The sequence below is a fragment of the Kogia breviceps genome, chromosome 10, assembly GCF_026419965.1.
Source record: "Kogia breviceps isolate mKogBre1 chromosome 10, mKogBre1 haplotype 1, whole genome shotgun sequence".
Classification (NCBI taxonomy): Eukaryota; Metazoa; Chordata; class Mammalia; order Artiodactyla; family Physeteridae; genus Kogia; species Kogia breviceps.
Window position 1 is genome coordinate 27,688,520 of NC_081319.1, and position 21,083 is coordinate 27,709,602.

The 21,083-nt window shown below is 40.3% G+C and overlaps 1 protein-coding gene and 1 long non-coding RNA gene across 8 annotated transcripts in view; one reads left to right on the forward strand and one right to left on the reverse strand.

The window, feature by feature from the left end:
• LOC136794979 (uncharacterized) overlaps positions 1 to 21,064 on the forward strand; it is a 49,140-nt gene extending 28,076 nt beyond the window's left edge. Inside the window, exons 3-5 of the long non-coding RNA XR_010842525.1 lie at positions 17,010 to 17,122; positions 18,426 to 18,570; positions 20,714 to 21,064. This is a non-coding gene — a long non-coding RNA (uncharacterized lncRNA). The remainder of the gene's footprint in view (positions 1 to 17,009; positions 17,123 to 18,425; positions 18,571 to 20,713) is intronic.
• The window catches only part of PTPRG (protein tyrosine phosphatase receptor type G), a 741,743-nt gene that overhangs the window by 6,105 nt on the left and 714,555 nt on the right, over positions 1 to 21,083 (reverse strand). For all 7 annotated transcript variants that reach the window (XM_059078092.2, XM_059078094.2, XM_059078091.2 and 4 more), the window contains 7 exons: positions 20,624 to 20,759; positions 19,935 to 20,081; positions 17,948 to 18,041; positions 16,966 to 17,042; positions 16,342 to 16,470; positions 12,845 to 12,991; positions 11,968 to 12,110 (listed from right to left, as the gene is read on the reverse strand). In XM_059078092.2, coding sequence (XP_058934075.1) covers positions 11,968 to 12,110; positions 12,845 to 12,991; positions 16,342 to 16,470; positions 16,966 to 17,042; positions 17,948 to 18,041; positions 19,935 to 20,081; positions 20,624 to 20,759 — 873 coding nt within the window. The remainder of the gene's footprint in view (positions 1 to 11,967; positions 12,111 to 12,844; positions 12,992 to 16,341; positions 16,471 to 16,965; positions 17,043 to 17,947; positions 18,042 to 19,934; positions 20,082 to 20,623; positions 20,760 to 21,083) is intronic.

Here is a 21,083-nt window from a genome sequence, read left to right on the forward strand (position 1 = left end):
CAGCGCCACCAACTATAGTGCAAATTTTGCTTTGTTTTCTAACCTAACATTTATAAAAATGGTCATCTTTACGGATACATACCACACTTAGCCTTCACCGTGAATGTGACCTATAAAATCAATGATCAGAGACCACATCCAGGAACCACGGCATTGTCTACTTCCAGCTCATTCATGGGATCACTCCCCAGGTACAAGCTCTCCTACCACATGGGAATCCAGTATTCCATTCCCCACTTTCCATTCATCAGCCCCTAACATTCCTCACTCCTACTGCCTAGCCTAATTTCATCCCCATTTACTTACTTAAACCTATATTTATTAAGACAAATGATTCCTAAGTCTATCTGACCTTTTACTGTATCTCCTGATCAAGACACCAATCCCAGTGACTCAAGATTGTCCCCTATTCAGTGGGTGCTTCAGATGAAGCACAGGATTAGAATATTGATCCTCATCTAAATACAGAATCACAAAACTCAGTAACTTCCTAATATATCTGGCAATCCAACTACACCGTGATAACTAGTCTTCCGTGCTCCATAAACATGTCCAGCCTTTTCTGAATCTTTGCCATCTCACACAGACTCTTTCACTTTCCACGTATGGGATTGACGCCTGCTACATAGACAGATTACGTGAGTTCACGGTTGTTGGGCTGCATGCCACAGGCCTGCAGGCCCTGTACTTGCCCAGCCTCAAGACCAAGGAAAGAGCCTAAGTCAGCCACAGAGACATCGATGGTTTAATGGATGGGGGGAGCTTACATGTCTGAAGCAAGGTCCTGGACCGACATCCCACTGTATGCAGCAGACTGCAGCGGGCAGCTCATGCAGGACATGGCAGCACTCTTTGCTCCCTCTGTGCCAGCATTTTTTTATTGAATTGTCTCATGTTTCTTCATTGATTCGAGCTGCCTTTTTTTTTTTTTTTTTTTTTTTTTGCTGTATGCGGGCCTCTCACTGCTGTGGCCTCTCCCGTTGCGGAGCACAGGCTCCGGACGCGCAGGCTCAGCGGCCATGGCTCACGGGCTTAGTTGCTCCGCGGCATGTGGGATCTTCCCAGACCAGGGCACGAACCCGTGACCCCTGCATCGGCAGGCGGATTCTCAACCACTGCGCCACCAGGGAAGCCCCGAGCGGGATCTTCCCAGACCAGGGCACGAACCCGTGACCCCTGCATCGGCAGGCGGATTCTCAACCACTGCGCCACCAGGGAAGCCCCGAGCTGCCTTTTTAATAGTCTAAATTCTCATATATGCAGGCCTATTTCTGAACTCTCTGTTTTGGCCCTTTAATCTGCTTGTCTGTTTTTTTATACTGTATTTCCCCACATTCGTTTAAATTCCCATAGGTTTTTAGTAAGTCTTGATACCTGATAAAGCAAGTTTGCACAGTAGTCTTGGCTGCCTCTATATTTATTGTTTCACTTTTAGTGCTTCAAACATACATACTTTCATTTTTCACTTGTACACTCATTTCCATATACCTCTACGCTTCTACCGCATCCCATCCTGTTTCATGGTGATTGATACTGGGCTGTCAAGGAACACAAAAAGTTTTGTTGGGATTTTGGTTAGGCTGCACTGAATATATAGACAGATCTGAGGAGATTAACATCTTTTTGAGTTTTTCTGTTCATGAACACGATGTCTTTTCTCCATTTATTCAGGTCTTTTATGGTTTTCAATTAGATTTTACAGTTTTCTATGTAGTCTTTTGCCAATTTCATTTCAGGGTAAATCCTAGGTAGTTTCTGTTACTCTAAAGAATGGCCTCTTTTTGCGACATTACTGTTTGGTTTCAGTTGATATATAGGAAAGTTATTGATTTTTCACGTGGTGAACTTGTATCCAGCCATGCAGAACTCTTTTTAAGTTCTAATAATTTGTGGATTCTCTAGGAAGTTGGCTACATCTTTATCTGCTAGCAATGCCACTTGTCTCTTTCTTTTGTACGTCTTACATCTTTTGCTTTTACTGTATTGGCAAGGATACAATAGTTTTGTATTCTAACGCTGTGAAGAGGTGTCTTATTGTGTTCTTTAATGGTAAAGCTTCTAATTTTTAAATATTAAATAAAAATATTTGCTACAGGCTTCTGAGAAGTAACATTGATCAAGTTAACGAGAATGCTTTTGACTTTTCATTTGCTAAGAGTGTTTTCTTTTGGGGAAGGGGATTATGAATGGGTGTTATTTTATTGTATGTTTTTGAATATTGATTTTAAAATAAATACCTTTAATAATGTTCCGAATTCACTGAGAGCAATTTTTGGTACCATTTAAGCAGCTCTATATTCCTAGGATAAATCTTTTTCATGATGTATATAATTCTTTTACTATAACACACTGGGTTTTCGACAGTATTTTTTTTAGACCTTTGTACCCATATTCAAGTAACATTGGCTTATACTGTTCCATTCTGGTGCTAGCCTTGTTTGTCTTCTTAATCAAGGTTACATTAAATGCTCTCTCTGTGTGCTGTTGTTCAAATGTAGACTGGTCAAAACTTAGTGGGCCTTAACGGGTTGAAAAAACTATGTGCCAGGCTCTCTTATAAGTACTTTACATGTGTCAACTTAATTCTCAGAATAACCCAGTACTACAGGTGCTATTAGTATCCCCATTTTGAGGTTGAAGAAACAAGGCGCATCCAGGGGAAGTAACTGGTCAAGGTCTCCTAGTTTGGGAGACTAGAGCTTATATTTGAGCTGATACATGTCAGTGGCTCAGAACAGAGACTGACTGGTACATTGTGTTCACTAAATATCATTTACTATGATTAGGTAGGCTTAAAAATTTATTGGTATAGAGTTATAAATAGTTTTAAATGTTTATTTCATTTCCTTTAAAATACTTCTATTGTTTTTAACCTTTTATTAAAGAAAATTTCAAATGTATACAAGGCATAGTAACCCTCACTGCACCATCACTAAATTGAAACACGCATCAGCTTATAGCTGGTGTTGTTTCATGTCAGTTTCCTCCCCATGTATTTTGAAGCAAACCCCGGGTATTTTATTCATTAATAACTTAGCATAAAACTCTAAAAGATAAGGTATTAGCACACCTATGTAAATTAACAATTTTTAAAATATTTGAGAACTACAGATAAATGGTAGATTTTTTTGTTCTTCCCAATGATAAATTATGCCTTCTTTTTTCCACCAATTTCCAAAGTTCTGTCTCTTGTTAGTAAAATTTAAGCAATGAAGTCTATCTCCTCCTTGCCCCCATTTCATTACTGTTTGCTTTTCTTTTAATTCCTTGTACTTTTTGTGGATTTATTTGGTTCTTTTTCTGGATTCTCAAGTTGAAAGCTTAGTTTGTTTTAAAATTTTTCTCCAATATATGAGCCTTAGGCTATACACTGTTTTCTCTGAGTATATATCCTATCAGGTTTTGAAATGCAGTGCCTTCATTATCGTTTAGTTTTAGAAGTCCCGTAATTTCTATTTTCATTACCTCTTTAAACCATCAATTATCTCTAATTCTAGCCATAAGCACTTCAGTGTCTGGGTATAAGAATTTGGGGTCTCATTTCATTGTTGGTTTCTAATTTAATGCATTATAATCAGTGAACATGGCCTTGTATATCAGTTTTTTGGAATATGTGAAAATTCCATTTACGGCCAGTAATTATAAGTGAACTATTTGTGTTTGAAGAGACTATATGGTCTCTCCATAAGTCTCTCTTGGGTACCAACTTTTTTTTTTTTTTTTTTTTTTGCGGTCTGCAGGCCTCTCACTGTTGTGGCCTCCAGGCAGGCTCAGTGGCCATGGCTCACGGGCCCAGCCGCTCCACGGCACGTGGGATCTGGGGCACGAACCTGTGTCCCCTGCATCAGCAGGCAGACTCGCAACCACTGCGCCACCAGGGAAGCCTCCATACTTTTAATATGTATTTATTTATGTATTTAATTTTAGAAATGTTTATTTCTAAATTCTACTTACTTTATTGAAGTTTAGTTGATTTACAGTGTTGTGCCAGTTTCTGCTGTACAGCAGAGACTCAGTTATACACATATATAAATACATTTTAAAAAAATATTCTTTTCCATTATGACATCCCAGGAGACTGGATATAGTTCCCTGTGCTCTACAGTAGGAACTTGTTGTGTATCCGTTCTGTATATAATTGTTTGCATGTACCAACCTCAAACTCCCAGTCCATCCCTCTCCTTCCCCCTCTTCCCCTGGGCAACCACAAGTCTGATCTCTGTGTCTGTGAGTCTGTTTTATTTTGTAGATAGGTGCATTTGTGCCATATCTTAGATTCCACATAAGTGATTATCATACAGTATTTGTCTTTCTCTGTCTGACTGACTTAGTATGATAATCTCTAGGTCTATCCATGTTACTGCAAATGGCATTATTTCATTCTTTCTTATAGCTGAGTAATATTCCATTGTATATATGTACCACATCTTCTTTATCCCATTCATCTGTCGATGGGGTACATACTTTTTATATGTCACTATTAGATCAGCCTTGTTAATTATGGTATTCAGATCTTCTCTCTGAATGTTATTGTTCACTGTATCCTGATAATTCATTTTAAGAACTCATCCTTTATTCAGTTCTTAGAGAATCTCAGCCATTATTTTTTTTTCAGCTATTCATTTCTTCCTCTTTCATCTTTTTTCTCTCTCCATGGATCACACCCTTAGACCGATGTTAGAACTTCTGGATCTGGCTTCCATATCTGAGTCTGATTGTGGTTTTATCCATTGTACTACTAGCCCATCTCTCATCTTTTCCCTTTCTTAGCCTCTAATTTGTTCCTGTTTCTTAATACATGTTTTTAATTCATCTCATATGGTCTTCCTTTAGATCTCTGAGCATATTATTTCAAAATCCAATCATGATTGCTCTATTACCTCTGATTCACTGTATTTTTTTGTTCTTGTTCATCATGTTGTCTGTCTTCAGATTCTAAACTGAACCGGGTTTACCTTCTCGTTTTAGCAGAGCTAGGAATTCCCCACCCCGCCCCCAATCATTTGTATGCATTTTTTTTTTCAATAGGGGAAGAACATAACCCTTTAATCTTGGCTAAATCTGCTCTAGTGAAACTCTTAGGATTTTTTTCCTCCCTTCAAGCTAATAGCCATTCAGATAGGAAAGTCAGGTATTACGTATTTTACTATGCACTGTGCACTCCATGTGGGGTTACTCTGGCCTTTGCTTGGGTTGTCTTTCCTATCTTTAACCATTCTTAAACAAGTACCTAAATAAAAGGAGGTACCTACAAAATAAGACTTTAAACAGGACTAGAAACTAGGTCAAATCAATCAAATGCATAGATACTTGAAAGTATCAGTCTTTAAAGACTGAAAAAATAAAGGCCATTCTCTTTCAGAAGTTTAGGAACTAAGTAGGATTAAAGGATGTTTGTCAAGTCTCATGCATTTGCACTTCAAATTACAGGGACTTGGTGAAAGAGTGATACAGGTAATTTATAACTTAGCTAAAACAAGAATACTGTATAAAATCACTGGTTTTGGTAGTTAGTTTGCCACTTTCTCAAAGGGCCCCATTGAGAGCAGTACTTCTTTAACTAGTGCTGTGCTGTTAAAATGTATTTTCATCTTCTCCTATCTGTGCCTCAAAGAAATGAAAGTACTTTAAGTTCCCGACATTCAGTATTCCTGGATCATCAGTGTGTATAATACTTATGGCCATTTAATTACACTTTTTACTACTTCATATAATTACAGTTATTGTTGTTTTGCTTTTACGATGTTGTTTTAAAAATCATAACCAACAGTGCAATGCAGAGGTATAACCCTGTCACTGTGAAGGAAGTGAAACTGCCCTTCAACATCATTACGGCAGGAAGGAAAACAGAGCTAAAGCTTCAGTCTCCATTAATCCTGGGGAATAATGGCAGCACAAAACCACAGGACTCTAAGAAATTAAAACTTTGGAAGTGAATGAGAAAGTACAGAAAACAAAACACAGTCCGAAGACACAAGGGACAGGAGTGCTTACTGTGAAAACCAGTGGGAGGCAGTGTTAACCAGTGGGATTAGCCAGATCTGGATTGAACTGTAGCCAGTGCCAGCTTCCTGGCTTGTCCCCTGTGCTGCTGTGTTGGGCCTTGTGCTTTGATGGGTCCCCTACTTAGGAGGGTCCTGCCTAAACTAAACTTCTTAGTTTAATGCTCTGGTGTTGCCATCTGGAAAATTTTTTTTTTAACTTTTATTTTATATTGGCATATACTTAATTTACAGTGTTGTGTTAGTTTCAGGGGTACCGTAAAGTGATTCAGTTATACATATACACGTATCTGTTCTTTTCCAAATTCTTTTCCCATTTAGGTTCTTATGGAACATTGAGTATAGTTCCCTGTGCTATACAGTAAGTCCTTGTTGGTTATCTAGTTTATATATAGTAATGCGTATATTTTAATTCCAATTTATTCCTCCCCCCCCACCTTTACCCTTTGGTAACTATACGTTTGTTTTCAAAGTCTGAGTCTGTTTCTGTTTTGTAAATAAGTTCATTTGTATCTTTTGTTTAGATTCTGCATAGATGCGATATCATCTGATATTTGTCTTTCTCTCTCTGACTTAGTTCTCTTAGCATGGTAATCTCCAGGTCCATCCACGTTGCTGCAAATGGCATTATTTCCTTCTTTTTAGTGGATGAGTATATTCCATTGTATATATGTACCAAATCTTCTTGATCCATTCATCTGTTGATGGACGTTTAGGTTGCTTCCATGTCGTGGCTATTGTAAACAGCACTGCAGTGAACACTGGGGTGCATGTTTCCATTCGAACCATGGTTTTCTCTGGATACATGCCCAGGAGTGGGATTGCTGGATCATATGGTAGCTCTACTTTTAGTTTCTTAAGGAACCTCCATACTGTTCTCCATAATGGTTGTACCAATTTACATTCCCACCAACAGTGGAGGAGGGTTCCCTTTTCTCCACACCCTCTCCAGCACTTATTGTCTGTAGACTTTTTGATGATGGCCATTCTGACTGGTGTGAGGTGATACCTCATTGTAGTTTTGATTTTGCATTTCTCTAATGATGAGTGATGTTGAGCATCCTTTCATGTGTTTGTTGGCAATCTGTATATCTTTTTTGGAGAAATGTCTATTTGGGTTTTCTGCCCATTTTTGGATTGGGTTGTTTGTTTTTTTGATATTGAGCTGCATGAGCTGCTTGTATATTTTGGAGATTAATACTCTGTCAGTTGCTTCATTTGCAAATATTTTCTCCCATTGTGAGGGTAGTCTTTTCGTTTTGCTTATGGTTTCCTTTGCTGTGCAAAAGCTTTTAAGTTTCATTAGGTCCCACTTGTTTATTTTTGTTTTGATTTCCATTACTCTAGGAGGTGGATCAAAAAAGATCTTGCTGTGATTTATGGCAGAGAGTGTTTTGCCTATGTTTTCCTTTAAGAGATTTATAGTATCCAGCCTTACATTTAGGTCTTTGATCCATTTTGAGTTTATTTTTGTGTATGGTGTCAGGGAGTGTTCTAATTTCATTCTTTTACATGTAGCTGTCCAGTTTTCCCAGCACCACTTATTGAAGAGATTGTCTTTCCTCCATTGTATATACCCTTGCCACCTCTGTCATAGATTAGTTGACCATAGGTGTGTGGGTTTATCTCTGGACTTTCTGTCCTGTTCCATTGATCTATATTTCTGTTTTTGTGCCAGTACCATACTGTCTTGATTACTGTGGCCTTGTAGTATAGTCTGAAGTCAGGGACCCTGATTCCTCCAGCTCCGTTCTTTCTTTCTTAAGATTGCTTTGGCTATTTGGGGTCTTCTGTGTGTCCATACAAGTTTTAAGATTATTTGTTCTGAGCTTCCCTGGTGGCGCAGTGGTTGAGGGTCCGCCTGCCGATGCAGGGGATACGGGTTCATGCCCCGGTCCGGGAGGATCCCACATGCTGCGGAGCGGCTGGGCCCGTGAGCCATGGCCACTGGACCTGTGCGTCCAGAGCCTGTGCTCCACAACGGGAGAGGCTGTAGCAGTGAGAGGCCTGCGTACCGCAAAAAAAAAAGAAAAAAAAAAAAAGATTATTTGTTCTAGCTTTGTGAAAAATGCCATTGGTAATTTGATAGGGATTGCACTTATCTGTACATTGCCTTGGGTAGTATAGTCATTTTGACAATACTGATTCTTCCAGTCCAAGAACATGCTATATCTCTCCGTCTGTTTGTGTCATCTTTGATTTCTTTCATCAGTGTCTTACAGTTTTCGGTGCAGGTCTTTTACCTCCTTAGGTAGGTTTATTCCTAGGTATTTATTCTTTTTGATGTGCTGGTAAATGGGATTGTTTCTTTAATTGGAAAATCTTTATTGTTAATAATTTTTGAGCAAGGGTTCCTACATTTCCATTTTGCCTTGGACCTCACATACATTATGTAGCTGGGACTGGCACTGACACTTAGTAACTGGATGTGTGTGTACACAGGACCGAATACCTACACACGCAGCCCCGTTTCCTCATGCATGAAGTGGGGATCCTAAAGTTACCCCCCTGATTGTGAGGATTAAATGAAGGACACAATTCGTTGTGATTTGAAGGTGTCTTTGCAGCAGTTGGTACAGAACGCAGTCCATATATTTCAGCATTTCCTCTGGACTGTCTCAGGACAAAATTAAAATGAACATTTACTGAAGACCCCCAAAGAGCTTTTGCTTATTTGGGCTTTATCTGTCAGCAATTACTGTATCAGAGGTTAGAACTGAGAAAGTGTTAAAACACAAAACCATGCAAGCATGCATTCCATTAGCTGTCAGAGTGGGGATGTCCTCCTGGGTCATGTAGCTCTGGAAAACTCCACTGTACACTCAAGACAGAATACAAGTGAACAAGGCAACGGGTATCTTTGTATTATGAAAACAGTTGCGTCCTCTTGGATCTCTTGGAAGGGCCTTGGAGACCTCCTTCCCAACCACGGACCCTTGGATCCCACTCTGAAAACTGTTAAAGGAAATCAGCCCACGATGGCCTCCAACAGGGTGATTGATAGATATATAGCTCCACAGTGAATTCACATTAAGTATTTGCACAGGAAACTAGCCTTCGTTCTGCAAGTGAAGGTCTAAATCTACTGGTGTCTCATAAAACTGTGTAAGAACCATGCTGTGTTTTGAACTCATCTGTAGGCTCTGTGTTTAAAATTTGACAGTAGTGATACAGATCAGCCTCTGGTTAGAAATATCCTGAGCAGACAAATATAGGATGCCGTGAATAAAGCAGTTTGCCTTTAAGCTGTGCTGAAACAGAATCAGTTTACTTTTTGTTGAGGAAGTTTACCTTTAGATCATTTTACCTAGAGACTTCATCCACCTGGCACACAGCTGTGAAGAGAGCTGTGAAGAGCAGATCGACATCACAGAGGTTGTGCACTAAAAGTTCAACTCAACTCTTTGACTTCCAGTGGAAGCACTCAGGCCTTCTTTCCGAGCCTGCCCACTGCTGTCTTTGACAGAACCTAAACTTTGTGTTGATAAACTGGCTTTATAGTTCACAGATGAATGTGAGCAGGAAAAATACCAATAACCAAAACAAAAAAGCAAGGCTGTCTGGGGCAAGTTCCTATACAGGCACATATCCTGAATAATGGGTGAGTCATCCTAACTTGAAAGCGCAGTACCAATTCATACCAGTATTTATCCACCACCCACTGTGTGTCACTCTATGGAGAATGGGATGAGTAAGTTAGCACTGCTGGTCACAGCGAGGTGGGGTGACAGTCATGTGAAAAGGAGTTACAATATGATATGATAAACAGGAATGGCATTGGTGAAGATGCGACGTTTGTGGATGATCCCCTCTGGTTTGAGTTAGAAACAGTTCAAAGAGAGTGACTTTTGAAGTGTGTGTTGAATAAAAGGGCACTTAGACAGAATAGTGTTTGCAGGGCTAAGGTGGGCTGCAGGAAGTAAATCAGTGGACGACTGGGATGATAGCTGAAGATGTCAAGCTTCAACCAGCTTGTAAAAGAATTTGGGAAGTGTACGGAGAAGGCAGGCATCAACAAGACTTGGTGGCCAATGATAACTGGAGGTGAGGGGCCACAGAAAAGGACTCTGATATGTTTCTGGTTTGTACAACTAAGTGGATGGGAGCAGGCTGGCAAGGTAAGTTTGGGTTTATACATGCTAGATTTGAGGTGTTTGTTTGCAGGCCACCAGGAAGGAATATTTAGAGGTTCAAAAAGTAGGTAAGATGGAAACCGAAAGGTAACTGGCATTCATTGTTTGTACTAGAGCTAACAACTATTAAAAAACGTCAAAGGTGCTCGAGTAATGTACAAAAATAATTTTAATGGAATCACTTATCTCTTAAAGATGGTGGCTTTTAATCCAGCTCACCTATATGATATGTGAAGAGCCACTAGTGTAGGATGAATTTGCTCTTTTCTTGCTTAGGCCTAATTCCAGAGGTGACACAGTCAGCATGTAGCATAAAATAAAAATCACTCAATAAGACAGTATACCCCAAAGCTGAATATAGATAAATGAATCAGACAGTTCTGTTTAAATTGTTTAACTAGTTGTTGTTTTTTTTTTTCTTCTTTCCATCTTCTCTTACCTTGAAATATAACATTAGCTGCATTACTGACTTTAGGACAGATCCTTGGAGTACTATCAGAACAGCAAAATCCGTCACGGAGCTGGGCAGCAACATTAGAATTTGGTCTGAATTGATAAAAGCTAGTAGAATCCAGAAGGTATATGAAAAGCTGACCCAGATTAGTGGGGGAAAAAACTCTAGAAGCAGCCCTAACTTTGTGCTGTAACTGCATATCCTAAAGTTTCGTAGACTCGTAGTAACTACCCAGTTATTCTGAGGTTGACTGTGTTATTGAAACACTACTGCTGGTTGTCACATTTCCAGAGATCTTACCTAGGCTACTTACCTAATCCTAATTCTTCTAATTAAGAGGTCAACATTTTGAAATAGTCACTATTTAAAAAAGACCATCAAACTCTTTGGAAGGAGCCAAACATACGGCTCGCTTCAAATAGGAGAGTACCATGGATTTGAGGTGAAGGTGCTGACCTCAGCCAAGCGTCTTTGTTCACTTCCCCAGGCAGCATTAGTTCAAGGATAAGACTTAATGAGCTTTGACTTCGAAATTTACTACTATCTATTCCAGCAGAGTAGGTGGGAATTTAATGAACATAATGGATGCCCTGACACGTTGCTGACCAAGGGAGATCACTACTTAGAACTAGAGAGGAGGACGTCTAATTGGTGCCATGGGCTAAAGGTTTGTGAGATTCACAACAATCTGCAACTGATTTGCAGGTCGAGTCCATCTGTGAAGTTTGACTCCAGGTATTCGTATACCATAAGGTGTATCTATGACCCCGTTCCTTCACATTAAAGGGAAAGTGGGCTGGGTGTGAATTCTATTCGGACACTTAGAGAAGCTCAGAGCCAGGAGCAAGTTATTTGTTCTCTTTGCAGTTCATATGCTTTACTTTTAAACTCCCAGAGACAGTACTGTAAACTTCAAAACACATTGTAAACTATAAATATTATCATTAATAATAGTACCTTTTTCATTACTAAGGTATATTTTAAAAGGTTCCTTCCCTAATAAGTGTTTGCTGGAAATCAGTGTAAGGATTTAAAAACAACTAATTAATATAAAGTATTACATGTAAATTAATAGAAATGTAGACATGTTGTAAGTTACTGTTTAATTTGCATTATTGAAACAGAAGACCTCAGAAAGCATGCAGATGTCTTTTGGTAGGCTCAGATACAGTACTTCCATCTTTCTAGAACCTACACTCGGAGAGCCTGAAGCCTCTGACAAAGTAAAACCCAAAGAGAACCACAACACCTTGCACATGGACACATTAGAAATCAGCTGGAATTGTCACAAGCTGAGAGAGGGAGTACGTTTTAAAATCTGTCTTTCCTTCCCCCTACTATCGCAATGCAACAAGACAATTCAAAAACAGGTACATACTCATCATGAACAATGGTGGGGCCATCCCTTGTTAAGGCCTCTTCCTTGATGACGTTGATCAGTTCAAAAGTACTGCTTATGGGGGCATCCGGGTTAGGCCATTTGGGACACTGGAAGTGCCGAACTTCTAGGACATAGTCATCCTACAACCAATGGAACACGAGTCACGGCCCATCCTTCATTTCATCCTATCTAATAATCTAATGACTCGTACTTGCTCCTGAGGAAGCGTATATACTATAGATGATTGAAGAATGCCAGATTAACCAAACTGCTGTACGGAGAAAAAATACGAGGGAGGTCTGCTTGACATGAACAAATGAGGTGACGATAGTGAAATAGAATCCTGTTCAGGGAAAAATTTTAAGGGACAACAAATTATAAGAGGCTTTATATCCTACTCTATCTTATCTATAAAAATAAAGAAAAAAAAACCCAGGAAGGGGTGAGGACAGCTTTATTTAAATCGCTAATGTAAGACAGCTCCCTTCTTACCAACCCCATAGGAAGGTAGTTAATTATGCATCAAAATGTTGTTTACTAAAAAAAAAGTCTTAATATTATCATCTCTGCAACATATTGCAAGGCTTACATTTCTGACGGCAAAGAAAATACTGAGCTCTAGTATATTGTTTTTATAATTAGGTCAACAGGCCTATTTGTATGCATGCTCGATCAGAGGAACTGCTACATGTCATCTTTCCAGCTGGAAAAAGCAAACATTTGAAGGAAGCAGAAAAGGAAGTGAACATACTTAAGTCATACTCAGATGCCTTCCTGGGCCCGTCTTAAGGGTGGTAAATTACTTCATTATTACTTGGAAGGGTGATCCAGGGCCCAGGTGTGGCTGTTATTGAGGAACTGAGGTTGAGGTTACCTGTGTAGCTTCAAGGATAAAGTCATGGATGATAATTTGTTCTTCATTAGAGAGGCACAGTCTGTCTTTGCTGATAAGGGTGACGGTAAAGGCCTCACAGTTCATGGACTCTTCTCGACTTGGCCAGTATACAAACTCATCTTCAGCCTATGGGGACCGAAAAAAAAAAAGAAGGACAAAAATCCCTCTGCAGTGATGTCGACCATTTGTTTTCGATTTTTCTTACCAAACGATTTCTTTCTTTGCCATTTGCCATACCTCTCAAATCATTTTTTAAATTGGGTTCATAGAATTATTAGCCCGATTCGATTAGCCCTATCTAATCATGCCGAGTTCAGTGGTAACCACCACTATTACTATTGACTATATACTACATTTACTATTCTATTGTGAAATACGCTTAATAACTATTTCCTAGCACCTCTCACCTATGTCATCCCGACAACCAAAAAACCTCCCTCCGTAGGGGACGTATCACCCCTAGCTGAGAAATGCTCTGTAATATAATTGTCAGAGTTAAAAAGGAGACAGGCTCTAGGTCAAGTAGTTTTAACTTATTATTTCACAATGCCTTATGCGACTAAGATGTGCTGATTGTTGTTCTATGGATTATGTTATTAACAGTTCTACAGTTGATCGGCATTTTGCAAAGGACTTCCGTAACCATTATCTTACGTAGTTTTCATAATATGCTAGTGAGGTATTTTTATCTGGTGGCTTTGTAGATGAAAACGTTCATCTATTTTCAAGATTAAAAATAAATATTCAGTAACAGAAACTACTATACATAAAATTCTACCCCTGAAAACTATGGAGGCCTAAGAAACAGAGAACCGTTGCCTAGGCTGGAGACTCTGGGAGAAATACAGTGATTATGATGAGCCCCGCCCCCTCCTTTTTCTAATCAGTTCAAATGGCAAATTACAGTTTGCCTGTAATACATACATTTCTGGGGGCATTTTCCTGAAAATGCTTAGACAGTACTAGTGAAGTCAGAAATAATTCTGAATACTGTTGAAAACAAAGAAGGTTTTGTTTAATCTTACATTGTTGCATTAGAAATGAGCCAACAGTCCAATAAGACTTATCACCCTTTCAAGTTTCAATATAGCTTATTGCCAAGAACATTTTTATTTTTAAAGCTCAGCATAAGGGGAAACAGATTAGCAACGGGGTTTAGTCTATACAAAAGGAGTCTGTAACTGTCTTGGGTTTTAATACATTTTGCCCAAGGAAGTGGAATTAGGGCCCTTTGAACAGATATTAAAGACATAGTGACGAACAAGGCCTCTAAATTTAACCAAATACATAGATTAAGTATAGGATTGGATGTGATCCTGAATAAAGTAATCTATCTAAGGCTTAACTTCCATCTCTGAAAAGTGGGAATAATAAAACGACATACCTCAGAGAGGTATTATGATGGTAACATGAACTGGAAATTATCTAATTTGCCTAAAGACTGCCAAAGGGATTTTAGTAATGGTGGAGGAACGGCAGAAAACCCTTTTGAACACAGACAGTAAACTAGGGAATAACTGATCATCTTGACAGACTATGACAGAGAAATGCTACTTCTTAATTCAGTAGGAGCTCTGAGCGCGTGATTATTTTGCTTACAGATAGGGCAGAGGCGCCTAAGCAGCAGTGACTTTTGGGCTGTTCACAGAATGATGGTCTTTGTAACGTAACGCTAGTGATAAATAACAAAGCAAACAAAAAAATGCAGAGACAGTATCTTTAGAAAAAACTACACACTACTGAATCTGACTTTCGACCCTAGAGCTAAGAGTGCAGACATGCATGATGGCAGCATAGCCTCCCTGGGCCTCAGAGAGACACCGAGATGACCGGGCTGGTGGCCCCGTATCGTCGCTGTCCACAGAACACGTATCGACTCAGTCAGTCAGTCTCCCCCTCTCCTCCCCATACAAATGAGCTCTCGGGTATAGTGACTGTCCTCTGTTAAGTGAGGATAACAAAACACTGACTCATCCAACAAATGCACGTTTTAACAACCCTAAATGCCTCCAATTTCCATATGCCGAACAGAGTAGACCCCTATTGCCAGCTAATTTGAAAATTTACACTCCAGTTTTTAGCTTAAGATTCTCAACTTTGTTGCCATTCTATCACACAGAAGCAGTCTTGGTATTCCGAAGCTGGAGCAGAAAGCGACAAAGTGAAGTTCCTACTGACTGGGCACACAGTCAAATGCATGTCATCAAGACTAGGGGTTCACTCACATGCTGTTCTTTCTTGATTAAAAAGCTCACTACTCTGACACTCAGGGAGGCAGATAGTTTTTGATCGTTTTTGTTTTTGTTTTTACTTTGTGCGCTTACAAGTCCTCATAGTAACTTCCGAAGGCCCAACTATTTCGAAACTTAAGAATGCAATGAGAGCTCAGCAGATATAGTGACACGTATTTTCATAAACGTGCTCCTGCTTCTCCTCTAGGGTCTAGCGATCTCAATAGGGAAGGACTAAAGGGAGAAGAAAGAGGTAGTAGCTTAGTCAAGGTCTTAAAAAGCACCATCAAGTCCCAACAAGGAAGCCTTTCCTAATCTCCCTCCCTGTAATAGATCGGGCTTACCTATGGACTGGGGGAAAATAATGATACATTACTAGTACTTTTGATACCGTTTCCTTTGGGCTAGGAAACATTTCTGTGATGTGGCAGCACTGGACGTATACAATAGCAAAATGAGACAGGTGACTCAAGCTCCAATCCTGGCTCGCATGGTTCGTATATGCCCTTGGGCAAGTTACTTCCCTCAGTTTTCTCAGCTACTAAAGGAGACGCTGAGAGCACCTGTGTCATCGAGTTGTAGAAAGGATGAAAGGAGTTAAAACACATAAGAATATAATCAATAAATGCTAACTACTGTTAACATTTATTGATATAATCAAGAAAGGATATAATCAACAAATGTTTACTGTTGTTCACTTATTTTTCAACAGTGACATATAGCAACTAAGAGGACGGCTTAAGATCATGCATTAGTGAGGTTAGAAAAAGGACCTTCCCCAAAAGCTTCTGGGCTTCCCTGGTAGCTCAGTGGTTAAGAATCCGCCTGCCGACGCAGGGGACATGGGTTCGAGCCCCGCTCCGGGAAGATCCCACATGCCGCGGAGCAGCTAAGCCTGCGCGCCTAGAGCCCGTGCTTCGCGCCGAGAAGCCACCACAGTGAGAAGCCCGCGCAGCAAAGACCCAACGCAGCCAAAACAGATAAATAAAAACCTTCTCCCACACTGCCACGTACAGTACAACTGAGGGGTGATTGATATATCACCCGCATTAGGGACCAGTGCTGATCCTATTGGAGCTGATAGGGTCGGGAATGGTGAGACCAGGAAAGGCACCTGGGCAGACATACAAGATGAGAAGTCTGAATTCCCTCCCTAGCATGTACAGACACTGTAGCCCCGTGACAAGGTAATGTATGCTGTGGCCTCCCGGGCTCATTAATACACAGCAGATGTGCTGGACTTACCAAGCTCTGGTTGTCTGGCAGCATGACAATGATCTGTGCGTTATGATCCCAAATCATTCGCCAGAAATCTTTCGTAGTGTGTGGCAGAGGATGCTGGGTTATGATAAATTCATTGCTCCTGTAATAGCCCTTCAGTCAGGAAGACGAAAAACCAGTGATTATATGAGTGTTTACCTCTGCAGCAGTAAAATATATTCATGACGTAAGACCAAGCACTGTTTGGACGTCACGAAAATAATCAAAAGAGGCATTCAGTGCATTTGGCTAATTGTTAGATGTACTTCTCCTAACACGCATAGACAGTTTTCTCTCCACGTCCGATGCACTTCTAGTTCCCCCTGCTGTTTTCACTTGACAGCAATTTCAACATTTATTCCAAGACTAGATGGGTGAAATTCACGAAAAGATTAATTCCTTACCAGGCATTTTTGTTAACTTAAGCAATTGTTGGGTCCTCACCGATTAGGTATCCTTGGTTAGAGGTTTCCAGATACGGAAATCTCTGTAATTTTGATATTACACATCAAGCAATTACTTGAAAAATGGAAGTCACATGGGTGGTATCTGCTGTTTGGCACCTTTCAGTTTAACTGACTTTATGTATAATTAACTGTTGACTCTCACCATGATATAAGAAGCGTTAATGTAGTCTGTTCCTTTCATTCCAGGCAACGGTGCAAGGCCCACTCGAGCACGCTCAGCTATGACATGGAAAAAACGAAAACACCACATTTACCTCATGGCCCTCACCAACAACAGCACTTTCTCAGAGTCACACTTGGTGAGTAATAGAGCTCTTTGGCTCCTCTTTCTTTTGAAGACTTACCTATATTTTTAAACAAGCTAGACAGAGCATTATCGGCTAAGGAAGAAAGGTAAATTGAAATTCTGCTGCATGTGCCCAGCAGGACCCAGACGTTCTAGGAATAACACTTGACTGTGGGAGAGGCTTTCCCAGCAGATCACTAAGAGGACACTCTGTGTGGAGACGACACAGGGTTTCAGGTCACTCTTGACCCGGGTTTGATAGTCCTACAATTATACCAACGTATTGTAGTTTGCTCTTTTGCCATCCCCTCACTCCCTATCTTTTTCTTCGGGAAGGGCTTAGAAAACACTGGCCTCTTTCAGTAGAGAGAATCTCTCCACTGATCACCCATGCCTGCGTCTACAGTGTACTACACACAGTATCCGCTGCTGTGTCCCGAGTTGTTTATGCAGCGGTCACCACCTACCCACAGTGCCTTAGTCTCAATAGCCAGAATAATGTAGCAATGTAGTTCCAGCTGTGCAAATTAATCCAGGACTCTGTTTTAAGAGAGCATTAATGCCACAGTGATAATGACTTGACATTTTTTTTTTTTAAAGGCAAGACATGGTAGAAATAATCTAACTCTTGAATTTTGAGGTGAACTGAAGCTAGCTTTCATGTCACACAGACGCAGCAACTTGCTGCTGCCGACACCCACCCCACCCGTTTTGATCACACTGCTTCAGTTGTCCTCAGCATAGCTCTTCCCCTTGGTAGTGGCTGTCTCTTTACCTAACACGCAAAATCCAAAGAAAAAACGAACACAGGCAAGTCGAACTGATTTTAAGATCTTACAGGGCACGACTGAAGAGTTTCTGTTCTTTTCTTTGTTACACTCTTTCTGAGCACTGAAGCATTCCACGTATTTTGCATTACATTGTGTGACCAGCTGAAAGAAAAGCAACATTTTAGCCTTCATGCAAAGGATTATAATTGGGCCTGTGTTAAGTAACTTATTGTGGTAATCATTGCTCAGTATATACATAACTATCAAACCATTATGTTGTACACCCTAAACTTAGAATTCTTTGACCTACATGCAGCGTTGTCTATCTCAGTCAAGCGGGGGAAAGACAACAAAACAAAAACAAAGGTATAATTGATAGCATCTGCTTGATGATCTGGCGCAAATACTATAAGCAGATTACTAATGAATTTGAAACATTTTTGTCTCCCAAAGGACACTTTTTTGTGTTTCAAGAGTGGTAGCCTTTTCAATTGTCTTGGTTGTTTGCGTGCTTGTTTTATTTACTGTTAGGCTTCTTGACTACAGGCACTATGAAAGCAGCATTTGTTGCATTCACGTGGGTCTCTCTGTTGATGATGTCGCTGATTCCTCACAGCCACATGAGACGGAGGTGGCTCTACACCAGCAAAGACGGCTTCGTGGTAATAAGAGCTAATCACGTTTCTTGAAGGTAAAGAATTTACTAAGTTCTCAGTCAATGTCTGTTAAACTGAACTGACATTGTTCTAAGGCTGTTACAAATAATTAGCCCAGTAGTTTGGTTATTCTTCCTGTGTATATAGCTTGGTGGAATCATTCTGTCAGTCTTTTGTGGGGGGTGGGGAGGAGTCCATCCTAACAGAGTATATGGGAATGGTCTCCTTCTCTACATGGAGGTGGATGTAGTTTAAGTTTCTATTTGTTTTTTATTGCTATTTAACTTCTAACATGGTTGATGCCTGTAAAGGAACAAATGACCTGGTTTCCTTTGATGAATTTTTAAAACAGTGTATAAACAAATGTTGCAGAAAGGGCAGAATTTAATTAAGAATTATTGGTACTTAATTTTTTTAAGAGTTCATTTTGAACATTCGAAATGAGACACTATCTCCTCACAACTGATGACCTGAAGTGGTTTGCAGAGTAGTAAGGATGTTATAAAAGGAGACCTAGAAATTTAGAATTGTTATAACTGAACTTGGTGAAATTGATTTTTCATTTCATATCACTTGTTATCATTTGCTTGACAGTCTCATTTCTTGAGCTGAGACTCGAAGGTTTCAGTGTCTATGGAAGGTTTTACCTTGAAAACTAAAACTGCAGAGATTCATCTCAGTCCTTCCATCTTGACAGAAAAGGAGAAATTACATATAGAACAATGTGCAAAAAAGCCTGGTTTTTTAAAGTCTAATGAGAGACTACGAAATAGGAAAGCACTTAGCACTTTGAAATGACTGAGCTTTCTGATCTTACTTGTGATCTTACTTACTTAAATAGTGCTTATAGTCTCTTTTTTCACTCAATGCTGTATAAACCTTAACTGTCTTTATACCTCATGCCCCCATGCCCCTATCAAAGAAAAAGAATAACCATTTAGGAAAAGTTAACTGAAGTTTCTTTAGTATTCTGTAGTTACTAGATCTTTTCTAGTTTCTAAATTATCTGCTAGGACAGTCCTTCAAAGAGCTTTGCTTTTAAGATAATGCCAACAAATAGCCATTCTCCATCAGGGTAAGATAGTATTCGTTCAGAAAAAAATACAGAGGATATTTTTTGGACTGGAACGACTGACAGAGTACTACGTCATCGTGGCCAGGGGCAAATGTTAAAAGTCGTAAACTGCGCAGAAGCCAACACAGCAGGGCACTGTCTACTTGGATACGCACAATTCATACCTAAGTCGAAACTTGATCTTCCCAGGGATTACATCTGAGGAGTACAAATGGTAATCCATTTCAGTCTAGACTTTCATGCAAAAAAGACACGACCCTCCAAACTCAAGGGATTGCTTTACCTCCTTGCTGCTTTGCCAAATAAATGTATTCAAAACACTACCTTGAACTGTTTTTCCAGTCGTGTCTTTCCTCCGGCTCCTGGTATGAGGATACTGTTAACGTAACTATGCAGCTGACTGGAAGATACTTCAGTCTCCTTTCCAAGAATGGCTTCCAACAAGGCATCATGGATGAAAATGTACTGCTCCTAAAAGGCACACGACATGGTAGTCACCGAAGAGAGCCACCCCTGTGCCCTGCGTGAAATCGACCTTAGATGAACTCTTCCCCTAGCAGGGACCTCCCTCATGCATTTACAGCAAGGGGGTCGGCTCCAGTCAATCCATCCTCCCTTCCTTATCTATCAGAAGTTATTTCAGGGTAGGGACTGTGCTGCGTTTAGTTCTGTATTCCATACCCAAACAAAGCAGTGGGAAAACGTGTGTTCCGTGAAGGGCTTCAGAACCATTCTCCTGTATATCTCTCTCAGGCTACAAAACAAGGTTTAACTGCCCCCACCATGCAAGCCACAGCACTAGAGAAAAGCGCATCTGCTTCATTTAAGAGCCACAAAGAAATGGACGACTCTGAGCCAAAGAACGGTACCCTGGTTAGGACATCTTCCAACACAAACCTGTAAGTTCCTTCCAGCCCCAAGAGAGGGCCTATGTCTCACTCCCAATCGATCATTCAACTTTCAGTTCAAGCGTGTGCTGGAATCACCTGAGAACACCAGCAGCCCCTCCTCACCTCAGTCTGGACGAGGTAGTTGCGCTGTGTCCTGATATGCTTCAGGAATCCCAGGACATTGACTGTGCTTTTGTCTTTTATCTGTTGCAGCATGCTGTCGATCACAATGTAGGTGCCCGTCCTGCCCACGCCAGCACTGGAAGAAAGGCAGACACTCAACTAGTACACGTGCTGCTCTACCAGCTCGTGAACCACGGATTACCAAAATTATCGTCTGAGTCTCCAACACGCTGAGAAGTAATCTACGTCAACTACACTAGGTTCTCCCAGCAAGAGGGTTATGACTGACATACGGATAGCATCCAGAAACTTCACTAGGAGCCTTCCTCCCTCGTGAGTCTTGAGGGGGAGGAGTCTCGAGGGGGAGGGAAGACTGCCCTTCTACCATACATAAAAATATAAAATATGTATCAATATAAATAAATAAAAACAGAGAGAGTCACAGATTTGCTTTCTCAGC